Source organism: Cucurbita pepo, chromosome LG16 (genome assembly GCF_002806865.2).
Source record: "Cucurbita pepo subsp. pepo cultivar mu-cu-16 chromosome LG16, ASM280686v2, whole genome shotgun sequence".
NCBI classification, from domain to species: Eukaryota; Viridiplantae; Streptophyta; class Magnoliopsida; order Cucurbitales; family Cucurbitaceae; genus Cucurbita; species Cucurbita pepo.
This window is the reverse complement of record NC_036653.1, coordinates 2,719,835-2,732,299: the sequence shown is the minus strand read 5'-3', so window position 1 is coordinate 2,732,299 and position 12,465 is coordinate 2,719,835. Positions and strand designations below refer to the sequence as shown.

Below are 12,465 nucleotides of genomic sequence, written 5' to 3'. Positions count from 1 at the left end.
TCTCTATCACGCCCACCCCAGACCGACGCCTCGTGCTCCTGAAAAAGGAAAACATAGCAAGGATGAGTATAAAAATTATACTCAGTAAGCCACCTACTTGTAGCCTCTCATCGCATCCTAACTTGTTCCCACAGGCTTCTAATTGGCTCTAGGACATCTGGTTCTAGTCTTAGTCCCTTAGGGCTTGCTCCTTGGAACCTAGCCATTGGAGCTTGCTCCTTGCAGCTTCACTGGTTCACCGACCTTTCATTTGATACCTAAGGGTTCCTTATGCCAAGCTGAAATGGTCGGTATCTCTCTATGAGGCGCTACCTCTGCTTGGCTATTTGAGACTATATGGTATCTAGCCTAGGGGTGTGCTGAGTACTTCCTAAGCCCATATAGTCTGCCTATGGGGGGCACGACCCAACCCGTTCCCATGCAGCTAATAGGTTGTACGACATGGGGACACATTTCCCATGTGAAATGGATAGGAGTAGTAAGAACTGATCAAGAACCCCTAGTCCTCCCACGAAGCTATATGTACCGTTCACACAACTAGCAGCCTAAGAACACTCCTAAGATACCTCGTCGTCGTGGTAATCTGTTAGGTTCCTAGGGGAAGGTTAAGTATAGCTTGACTGACTTGTCACTTCTAACCGCAAATCCCTAGGCTTATTATAGTAATGGGTCATAGAAAATGAGAGAGTATGCATACAACCATCATCTAACATCATAATACATAATTCATGCAAATTAGACATGCAGGCTCAATGGGGCGATGACCTCCATCAAGCACCCGAAACGCGAAGTTCACGCTCAATAGGGCGAAGTCATCCATCAAGCACCCGGAACGCGGAGTACACAATTCCAACATGAAGTAGACATATGCATACGTATAGTGGAAATTAAAAGCATGATGGACACAGTCAGATAATTCACCCAATACAATTAATCAACTGGCCTAATTTCAATCATAGAAACCTACAACCTAAGGCAAATAACTAGCATGCATGCAATCCAAGCGAATCCAAAAAGTATTTCTTCCTAAATACCGGGTGGTAACTTGGTTGAAGCGTGCCCTTTCGCTAGTGTTTCTATGCCCATAAGGTGTCCAAAAATACTGATTTTCCTCGATTATGTCCCTATTCACATAAAAACGTTATTAAAATTGTAATTGAGACAAAAATCAAGCAAACAGAACACAAACAAACGAAAATGGGCCTCTCACGCGCGGGAAAGGACGCCAGTCGCAGGCCGCACGCACAAAATTCATGGACATTTGAGACGTTTTTAAAACCCTTCTTTTCCGTTCACAAAATTCTTTTAAATTTCTTAAAACATTCACCAAATTTCAAAAACCAAAATTAATTTTCAAAACCGTTGCAACGAGCTTATTGGAATATATTTTATACAACCGTAGTCCGTGAAGATTATTTACTTATTTTCAAGATTTCGTTAATAGTATATTTGACATATTTTCTCTTAGGAGTTACTTTTGTTTTTTCTCATTCTTACCATGATATCAAACCATCAGACCATCATCACAGACGACGTATATACGAAAAATGCATACGCACACAATGAAATAACATAAAATTTGCGGTCGGTAGACGTATATTACACCATCCATGTCACATCAGTATCCTATCCTTCTTATAGATTTACAAAGTGTCAGCAACTCAGCATATAAGGTTATATGTTCATCAAATGGATACAATGTGCAATGCAGTTTATGAAAGGGTAGGTTTACACGTTATATGTACAACACAAATCATTCAACCATTACAAAACAAACAACAATCACCACACAAAACAAAACCAAACCAAAAAAACCACTAACCCCGCTTTCATGCTGCAAGTAGAAGGCTCTTTTTCTGGCTCCTCACTTTCTTCTTTCTCCATAACAGCTTCCTCCACAGCCCGTCTCCCCGTTTTCTGCTCGGTACGATAGCCAAATTACCAACTCTATCCTTGTCGATGCCATTTTTATGCCCATTCCATATCAGAATTGCTTTCTGTGGATCTGCAACTTCTATTGGCTTTGGAATTTTATGATCTCTAGGGAACGTGTCGTCTTCTGCAAGCATTTGATCTAATAGAGAGAACCGATTGTTTGTCATCTTCGTATCGGAAACAGTTGGGATCAATGTCGTGTCGGTCACCGGGTTGGTGGTTGGGGTGTCGGAGATGCTAAGTGTTTGCGTTTCGTTGTTTGGAGTGGGGATGACCTTGTCTAAAATTGCAGCTTCTTTGGGTGTAGCTAAAGCCTTCAACTGCTTCCCAAGGTTAAGAATTGTCTCTTGGCATTCTGCTAGTTTTTCAGAAGCAGTTGTTATCTCCCATTCCTGCAAAATTGTTGAACAAAATTTGAAATTTAGCGGTAGAATATACTTTCTATGGTTGCTTTGTTCGAGAGAAGGATTGTTGGGGTAGAGCTTATGTTCGAAGTGGACAATATCGTACCATTGTGGAGATCCGTAATTCCTAAATGGTATCAAAGTCGTGCCCTTAAATTAGCAATATCAATAGAATTCTCAAATGTCGAACATAGAAGTTGTGAGTCTCGAAGGTATAGTCAAAAGTGACTCAAGTGTCGAACAAAGGGTGTACTTTGTTCGAGGACTCCAGAGAAGGAGTCGAGCCTCGATTAAGGGGAGGTTGTTCAAGGGCTCCATAGGCCTCAGGGGAGGCTCTATAGTGTACTTTGTTCGAGGGAAGGATTGTCGAGAGGGAGTCCACTTTGGCTAATTTAGGGATGATCATGGGGAGCCCAAAGCAAAGCTGTGAGAGTTTATGCTCAATGGGGACAATATTGTACCATTGTGAAGATCCCTGATTCCTAACAGGTATCAGAGTCCTACCCTTAAATTAGCAATGTCAATAGAATTCTCAGAAGTTGTGAGCCTCGAAAGTGTAATCAAAAGCGACTCAAGTGTCGAACAAAGGGTGTACTTTGTTCGAGAACTCCAGAGAAGGAGTTGAGCTTCGATTAGGGGAGGCTGTTTGAGGGCTCCATAGGCCTCAGGGGAGGGTCTATAGTGTACTTTGTTCGAGAACTCCAGAGGAGTCGAGCTTGGATTAAGGGGAGGTTGTTCGAGGGCTCCATAGGCCTCAGGGGAGGCTTTATGGTATACTTTGTTCGAGGGGAGGATTGTTGGGAGGGAGTCCCACATTGGCTAATACATCTCCATGGTACGAGCCTTTTGGGGAAGTCCAAAGCAAAACCATAAGAGTTTATGCTCAAAGTGGACAATATCGTACCATTGTGGAGATCCGTGATTCCTAACACATCCAAACTACACATCCCCACAGGAATGAAAACATTATAATATGAAATGAACGTACCGTGCGTAGTTGCTTCTCTTCCTGACCGAGATCCGTGCTCGGGTTTTGTCTCCGTGTGCTGAATCAAAAAACATATCAGATTGAAAGAAACAGATTTTAAGATCACTAATGATGTTCAATAAAAGACAATCATAGAGAATTCAAAACCTTTCTAACTGAAGTTGCAGTTCAAGGCATGTGGCCTCCAGTTCTTCAAAGCAATTGTTCTTATTGTCCAATTCAACTTCTAGAGCTGCAAACTTTCTACGACTCTCATTGAGTTCATTTCGAGCAGCCGTAAGCTCTTCATCCAGATCTCGATTCACCGAGCGCTGATCGACAGTTTGACTTTCCTCCTGCAAGTTGACAATGTTCTTCTCAGATTCTTGAAGTTGATTCGGTAATGTTTCGTGACCTTTCTTCGCAGTTTCTACACTTGTTAGCTCTTCTTTCGGTTCTTTATTTTCTTCTGACAATCTCGATTGCAGCTCTCCCGTTGGGGCGTTATGGTCATTTGAAACGGTATCCTTTTTCAAACATGAAATCTGTTCTGTAGGAACACATGATTTATCGACTTCTGAAACATGAACGTTCATCCCGATTTCCAGATCACCGTCGCTACGCGAATCCTCACAATTGAAATGCTTCTTTATGGAGTCTCTCATGCTTGAAACATCTTGAAGTGAAAAACAATGGTTCATAATCCAATCCAAAGTGGAATTTAGTGATTGAAGAAAGTTGTCAATATTTGCCTTTCCATTCAACATATCATAACAGATCTGTATAAACTCCTTCAAAATAGTGTTGAGTTCAGACGTTTTCCATTGGAGAACTCGAACCGTATAGCCTGTAGGTGTTTCAGAATAGAAACTACCATCCGTTCTCGAGGACAAGTTGTTATCATCAGAAGATGTCACACTAATCCCTTCTACGAGCTCAATCAATCTCGATACCGAACCACATAGACCCTCTTGCTGGTCATGCTTCAACATGCTACCTTTTGTATCAGTAGAATTTTCTGGATTATCGTATTTCATCGCTGCTCGAATATCCTCCAGTATCAGTTCAGGGGCTCTTTTCGAGAAACTACTTTGGTCGAAGACCATTTTCAAGATACTTTGACGCCAATCGGGGCATGTTAAACAGGAGCCGGGATTACTATTAGACCTCTGGACTGTCTCCTTCGACATTGGTTCAGGGTGATATCCGTTTAGCTCGGTTTCCAATGACTCGGGTTTTCCATCGACTTCATTTGAAATAATTCGAGAATTTGCAGAAGACTTTTCGACAGAGACAATAGCCAATTTTTCCATTTCAACAAAGTCATCCATTAGATCCAAATCAGAAGATCCAACTACTTTACATGTTGTTGATGACCCTTTCTGCTTACCATTTTTGAAGTGATCCAATTCTGAAATCACTGCAGAAGCCCATGATTCGGCACAGCTGACCTTATCGTCGCTCCCGGTGTCAGACATCGAAGCATGAGGGAGCTCGGGTACTGTTAGACTACTCTTTCCTGATTCCATGAGTTTATAGCCATTTGATAATTCGTGTGGTGATTCAACGTGCAACGGTTTTGGAGACGTACGAGCGTGCATGATTTTCGCAACTTGAAGTTCATTATTCTTTTTGTTGAGAGCTTCCTTGAGAGCACTGTTTTCATCTTCCAATGCTGACACTCTGGAGGTTAGAACGTTAATACGTCTGCTCGGAGTCTCCGGGGAGTTCTCGAGCGAAGAGTCCAAGGAACCTGTTGGATTCTTCGGCCGTCTTCTGATCTCAAATGAATCCCGTCCAAGCATTTCAACTTCATTTTTCATCTTAACCAAGGCTGCAGGACCTGGCAACCTTTTCCGTACGAGAAGGCGCAGCCTTTGACACTCTGATTCGAGTTTCGCAATCTTTTTCACACTCTCCAAATGTTGCTTATGCGATGCATCAGCCGTTCGTCTATTAAATTCCCTCTCCTCATTCCGAATCTCGACCTCCTTCTCGAGCACTCTAACTTCATATTTTAGTGTACCGTTTTCTTTCTCTGTGGATTCTAATCGAGATACTAACGCATTAAGATCCGTCTCCAAGCCACCCAACTGTCTATTTAGATCTTCAATCATCTTTTCCTTCACCAACAAAGCCTTGCTAAGTTGCGTGTTCTCGCCGCTCAACTTCGATAGCCTTTTACCAGTATCGTCTAACTTATCCTCCAAAATCTTTTGGGATCTTTCAAATTCATTCGACGTCTTTGAGACGGCATCATGAATCCTTTTCTCTTGCTCTTCTCGAACAAAACGTAGCTGCTGCATGCATTCTTTTAACGCTGCATCGAGATGAATCACTCTCTCTTCACCAGCAAGCCTCTTTTGTACAGCATCATTGAGTTCTTGTTTTAAGTCTGCTGCTTCAGATTTTGATTTTTCCCATCCTATATTGAAGCATTTACAAAAGTGGTGAATTAGCTGTTGGAACTATGAATGGATGGCAGAACAAGAAAGAAGAAAGAATTACTTGCAATGGCTTCTTGTTCCATGTTTGTAAGTTTCTTCACAAGTTCATCTTTTGTCTTGCATTCAGAGAGAGCTACAGAAAGCTTATCGTTTGCAAGCTCGAGATCTTTCTCCAACCGTGCCTTGTCGATAAGAAGTGTCTGCAAAAGAGTATCAAATAAGTAAATATGGAATTTTATGCTCAAACGTCAAAGGAATACAGTCCACCGCTAGAAGATATTGTCCTCTTTCGGCTTTTCCCTTCGGGCTTCCCCTCAAGGTTTTTAAAACCGTCTACTAGGGAGAGGTTTCCACATCCTTATAAAGAATGTTTCGTTCTCCTCCCCAACCGATGTGCGATCTCACAATCCACCCCCCCTTCGATGCCCAGTGTTCTCGCTAGCACTCGTTCCTTTCTCCAATGAATGTGGGACCTCCCAATCCACCTTTTTGAAGCCTAACGTCCTTGCTAGCACACCGCCTCGTGTCCACCTCTTTCGGGGCTCAGCCTCCTCGTTATCACATCGTCCGGTGTCTACCTCTGATATCATTTGTAACAACCAAAGTCCACCGCTAGAAGATATTGTTCTCTTTGGGCTTTTCCTTTCAGGCTTCCCCTCAAGGTTTTTAAAACGGTTTGCTAGGGAGAGGTTTCCACACCCTTATGAAGAATGTTTCGTTCTCCTCCCCAACCGATATGGGATCTCACAATCCACCCCCATTCGGAGCCCAGCGTCCTCGCTAGCACTCGTTCCCTTCTCCAATCAATGTGGGACCCCCCAATCCAGCCCCCTTCAGAACCCAGCATCCTTGGTGGCACACCGCCTCGTGTCCACCCCCTTCAGGTCTCAGCCTCCTCGCTAGCACATCGCCCGGTGTCTGACTCTGATACCATTTGTAACAGCCCAAGTCCACCGCTAGCAGATATTATCCTCTTTGGGCTTTCCCTTTCGAGCTTCCGAAAGAGGTTTCCACACCCTGTAAAGAATACTTCGTTCTCCTCCCAAACCGACGTGGGATCTCACATACAAACAACAGTCCATCATGAATTTTCAGCCTAAATATATCTAACTCGAACAGTCGATGTTCATTATGTAAGCAAACAGAAAAGACCCAAAAAGAAAAATCACATAATAAGGTGTTCTTCTTCAGAGATCTCCTCAAAAGTACTAAACTAGTAAGCAACTACGCAAAGCAGATTACCTCTTCTTCATTTTTATTCACAGAGAGATTCAGTTTATCACTAGAAACAGTGATCTTCTCAGACGATTTCTTCCTCCAAAGCCAAGTCTTCTGGTCCATCACTACGTTTCAAATCCCAAAACAACTATCTGCACTCACCAATTAAGCAAAATCTTCAGCTTCTAAAAGAACAAACTCATGGTGTTTATCCATCAGCAAGTGACAATGCACAAAAACAGACAAAACCCACAAAACCCTTTTCGACAACAAACAAGAGAAACACTTCCCATTTGGTAAAGAAACTAAATATCAAAGAATCAAAGGTGTAGAACCTCAATAGGCAGTCAAATAAGTCTAGACAACCTGCAACAATCCAGTGTGTTCCCTTTTCTTCACTGAAAACAAAGAACAGCACAAAGAAGGGGCAAAAAAAGGGGGAAATATACCTCAAAAAAGAAACCCAAAAAGAAGAAAAAAAAAACAACCTAGAACAAGAATCAACACAAAACCCGTCTTCCCCTGCCTCTTAAATTAAAAACCCAGATTCAGAAAACAGAGCTGCTGCATGTAAAGAAGAATCGGTTCAGGTTCATGAAACTCACCACATTCCAATGTGAGCAAGTCCCAACACCGGAAGAATGGCAGTGATTGTGCCGACAGAAAAGCCCTCTTCAGGGCAAAAGAGAAAAAAGAACCACCAGAAATGGACACAGAGCAGAGGAGAACGAAAAAAGTGAAAATAAAAAAGAAGAGAGAGAAAGTCTAGAGAGAGAGAGAGAGAGAGATGGTTAGGCAAAGTGTCGGCTGTGATCTGACAGAGAGGAGGAGGAGAAGGAGAAGGGGAGAGTCGTTTGAAGGACGATTAGTGGTCGTTGATGGGATTGGTTGAGGAATTTTGGCGGGTCGCTTTTGCTTTCATCCAACGGACCGAAAGAGCGGAGGTCGTAATCCTGACCGTCTATTGTTTTTTATTTTACGCTATAAATATAAATAATTATATATGATTATGATCTCAATGTGCTAACTCAACTATCAATGTCAATTGTGTTACATTATGTGATATTATTACATTATCTTATATTTTTTTATTACTTACTTCCAAATTTATAATATCAAAATTTCATAATTTCAAGGTTCTTTGTATTTTGTGTCAAATCTCAACTAATATTCATACACACACGTGCGTATATTTATAAGGAATTATTTTTTGAACTTTCCAGGTTGATAAGGATTAGCGTTTAATAGCCTTTGTTGTTGATTTATTACTCACTATTTCCACGAAAAGTTAGCAGTACTAATTAGAGAGATTATGGTTTCGAATCTAGCAAGCTAAAGTGGGGTACCCTACCTCCTAGCTTAAAATAAGAGCGGACAACTAANTTTTTTATTACTTACTTCCAAATTTATAATATCAAAATTTCATCATTTCAACGTTCTTTGTATTTTGTGTCAAATCTCAACTAATATTCATACGCACACGTGCGTATATTTATAAGGAATTATTTTTTGAACTTTCGAGGTTGATAAGGATTAGCATTTAATAGCCTTTGTTGTTGATTTCTTAGTCACTATTTCCACTAAAAGTTAGCGTACTAATTAGAGAGATTATGGTTTCCAATCTAGCAAACTAAAGTGGGGTAGCCTACCTCCTAGCTTAAAATAAGAGCCGTAACAACTAAAAAAAGAAATTGGAAACAGGGAGGTAGAGGTATACACGGGTTGAGTTGGTTTTGGGTTGGGTTGAGAAAATCTTTTGGATTAACCCAAAATTTTCGGTTGGTTAGGTTGGTGACCCGAACAACCTGAATAGAACTATACAGTTACATTAATAGCTAAAATTTCATAAAACTCAAATATCAAACATTCACACGTCACAGTGTGTCATTAACATTGGTTACAAACGTTAAATATTCTCAATTTTCATAATAATCTTAGATGTAGAGTTTGTCTGTAATTTTATTTTCGAATAGGACCAAAAAAATGTCAGCAAATCAATCTGAATTTTTTACTTTTACGTTCAGTTGAAGTGAGAGTCAACTATCGAGGGTAGACATTTTGAGGCTCAATTTTTATGATTTGGATGGAGTAATTTAAATCGGTTGAATTCTTGGGTCCCGTGAACACGGTTCTATTAAACCTCTCTGATCACACACAAATAATATATATATTTTATAATTTTAAATAAATTACGAATAATTACTTAATATTTAGATTTCAATAATGGATGATATTGGTGTAATAATCTCAGTAATTTATTGCATTTGGTCACTAATTATTGAATAAAATCAATCATTTATGTTTTTATTTTAATTTGTGAATAAAATATTGAATATTTTTATGTGAATGTTCAATAATATATAAGTTTAAAATTGTGAATAATGGACTTTATTTAATTTAAATTATTACTTTTATTTTCAATAAAATTATTCTATTCAACTCTATTATTTTTATTATTTATTTTTTAATGATAAAATTGCACTATTTGAGACAAATCTGTTTTGGACATAAAGAAAACGATATTTTGGATGAGACAAAAGATGGGACGTTTTCTCCATTCTTATGTTAGGCATTGTCCCATACTTCATTCTACAATATCACAATCAAAATTCTCGTTTTAAACCCTTCTCGGAATGAATAATTCTACTACGGTTAAAGGCTTATGTATAGATGACTTAAAGTAATTACATAGAAAGAATTAGCGTAGAGCCCTGACCCGACCTATGGGTCCGCTAACGTAAAGCGATTAGTTGAGAATGAACTGGCAAAACGAAGTCACTTTCAGAACCATGCTTCGCTGGACATGCGCAGCACAACCGAACGTGAGCTGCTATACCGAATCCCATGTTGCCCATCGGGGACCGAGTGGTAAAGCCATTCGTAGGGGAATTTTTAAAAACTACAAAGTAAAATATAGTTGTGTTATACCTCCTTAAATTTTTTAACTCTCACATAAACTTAACCTACACGTAAACATCAGGGTCCACAATGTAACAATTGTAACTGTCTAACCTCACCGCTAGCAGATATTGTCTTTTTTGGGTTTTTTCTTTTGGGCTTCCACTCAAGGTTTTTAAAATGGGTTTTCTAAGTAGAGGTTTACACACCCTTATAAAGAATGCTTCGTTCCCCTCTCCAACCGATGTGGGATCTCACAATCCTCCTCCTTTCAAGACTCGATGTGGGATCTCACAATCCTCCTCCCTTCGAGACCGAGATGTGGGATCTCACAATCCTTCTCCCTTCGAGACTCAGATGTGGGATCTCACAATCCTCCTCCCTTCGGGACCCAGATGTGGGATCTCACAATCCTCCTCCCTTCGAGACCCAGATGTGGGATCTCACAATCCTCCTCCCTTCGGGACCCAGATGTGGGATCTCACAATCCTCCTCCCTTCGAGACCCAGATGTGGGATCTCACAATCCTCCTCCCTTCGGGACCCAGATGTGGGATCTCACAATCCTCCTCCCTTCGAGACCCAGATGTGGGATCTCACAATCCTCCTCCCTTCGGGACCCAGATGTGGGATCTCACAATCCTCCTCCCTTCGAGACCCAGATGTGGGATCTCACAATCCTCCTCCCTTCGGGACCCAGATGTGGGATCTCACAATCCTCCTCCCTTCGAGACCCAGATGTGGGATCTCACAATCCTCCTCCCTTCGGGACCCAGATGTGGGATCTCACAATCCTCCTCTCTTCGGGACTCGATGTGGGATCTCACAATTCTCCTCCCTTCGAGACCCAGATGTGGGATCTCACTATCCTCCTCCCTTCGGGACTCAGATGTGGGATCTCACAATCCTTCTCCCTTCGAGACCCAGATGTGGGATCTCACAATCCTCCTCCCTTCGGGACCCAGATGTGGGATCTCACAATCCTCCTCTCTTCGGGACTCGATGTGGGATCTCACAATTCTCCTCCCTTCGAGACCCAGATGTGGGATCTCACTATCCTCCTCCCTTCGGGACTCAGATGTGGGATCTCACAATCCTTCTCCCTTCGGGACCCAGATGTGGGATCTCACAATCCTCCTCCCTTCGGGAACCAGCATTCTCGCTAACACTCATTCCCCTCTCCGATCGACGTGAGATCTCACAACAATAATCGAAAAGAAAGAAAAATCGTCCCGTTACATTCATTAAAAAAAAAACGAAAAGAAAAGAGAAAGGAGAGGACTTTAATTAAAGTGAGAAAAAGGAAGAAAGGATTTGGTGAGTAGTGATTGGTTAATATTTTGGCATCAATGTATTGAGCTTTCCTTATAGTGATGATAATGAGAATAAGAATATGATTAAGAAAATTAGGGTTTAATTAGAGCGTTGGACCCTCATATTCCTTGTTGTTTAGCTTAAAGTGTCACCTAAATCCCCATTACCTTCCCATTCTTCTCTTTCTTTATACTCTTTCTCTATGCTTTTCTTTAATTAATCTCTCTTTTTCTCATTGGATGCCTTGTTTTATTATTTTTATTTGGTATGAAACTAAAGTTGATGCTTATAGTATGAAGTAATCTACGTTGGCCCCCCGACTTCGAAACTTCAAAACTCGAGTACCATTTTCAAACACAGAGTAACGAAACTTAACTGTATACTTACTCGATACAATAGTGTTTGAGCCACTCGAGGCATTCAGATTTCACGAGCTTGGAGGCATCAAGAATAATGCCTCTCCATCACCTCTAGTCATTTACACGACATGTAACGACACAAGCCCACCGCTAGCCGATATTGCCTTCTTTGGGTTTTTCCTTTCGGGCTTCTCCTAAAAAAACGCGTTTGCTAAGGAGAGGTTTCCACGATTTTATAAAGGGTGTTTCGTTCTCCTCTCCAACCAATATGAGATCTCACACGACACAACTAGTTTATGATATGCCTTCTATGATACGACTAAGAACATACTTGAGAGTGATTTTGAAACAACTAAAATCATTTCCAAACATGTTTTGAATGATTAAAAAACACGTTTTCAAAAACGATTTTTTGGTATTTTCCAAATGGAATAACATTTTTAGTCTCAATAACATCTTTTTCCCAAAAAATTTAAAGTCGAAACAAAAATTAAAAAATTAAGTTCTTATTTGATAATTATTTTATTTTTAAAATTAACCCATGCAACGGTTAGTTTTGTGTTTAAAACTAAAATTTGAAAGAAAAAAAAAATTTAAAAACTTTTGATTTTAGAATTTGGCCCACTAAAAATAAAATAATTATGGAGTGGGAACTTAATTTTTTGTTTTTATTTTTAAAATAAATTTTCAAATAACAAAAAAAAAAAAAAAAATTTAAATTAAAAGAAGTTTTTGTTGGAATATATTTTATATAGCCCTAATTAATTAATTAGGATAAGCTTATGTTTTTCGGACGTTCGATCCCACTTATGTTTTAACATGATATCAGAGTTTTTCATTCTTAACTGTGGAACGGTTTTGAAAATTTGGGTATTATTTATAATATCCAAACCGGACGTAAAGGGAAAAAAAGAGGAGAAAAAG

General features: G+C 40.2%; 1 protein-coding gene across 3 annotated transcripts; it reads right to left on the bottom strand.

Moving 5' to 3' along the window:
- Nucleotides 1-1,568: 1,568 nt before the first annotated feature.
- On the bottom strand, nt 1,569-7,755 carry LOC111777340 (filament-like plant protein 7). 3 transcript variants are annotated; one of them, XR_002812387.1, is made up of 7 exons: nt 7,577-7,755; nt 6,996-7,123; nt 5,815-5,953; nt 3,475-5,731; nt 3,328-3,385; nt 1,738-2,327; nt 1,569-1,692 (listed from the first exon to the last, which is right to left on the bottom strand). XR_002812387.1 is itself a non-coding variant. In XM_023656886.1 (7 exons), exons 3-7 carry the CDS (start codon nt 7,092-7,094, stop codon nt 1,830-1,832), a joined length of 3,051 nt encoding a protein of 1,016 aa, XP_023512654.1. In that variant the 5' UTR covers nt 7,095-7,123; nt 7,307-7,369; nt 7,577-7,755; the 3' UTR covers nt 1,569-1,829. The 3 variants fall into 3 exon arrangements, 2 of the variants coding, with proteins under 2 accessions (XP_023512654.1, XP_023512653.1); XM_023656886.1 differs by adding an exon at nt 7,307-7,369 and having other exon boundaries at nt 1,569-2,327; XM_023656885.1 differs by having other exon boundaries at nt 1,569-2,327.
- Between the last annotated feature and the right edge of the window lie 4,710 nt (nt 7,756-12,465).

Coding starts and splice junctions, on each gene's coding strand:
- LOC111777340 (XM_023656886.1), bottom strand. CDS start 7,094: ATGGACCAGAAGACTTGGCTTTGGAGGAAGAAATCGTCTGAGAAGATC. Junction 5,954..6,995: donor TGAATAAAAATGAAGAAGAG/GTAATCTGCTTT, acceptor ACTCTTTTGCAG/ACACTTCTTATCGACAAGGC. Junction 3,386..3,474: donor CTGCAACTTCAGTTAGAAAG/GTTTTGAATTCT, acceptor TTTTTGATTCAG/CACACGGAGACAAAACCCGA.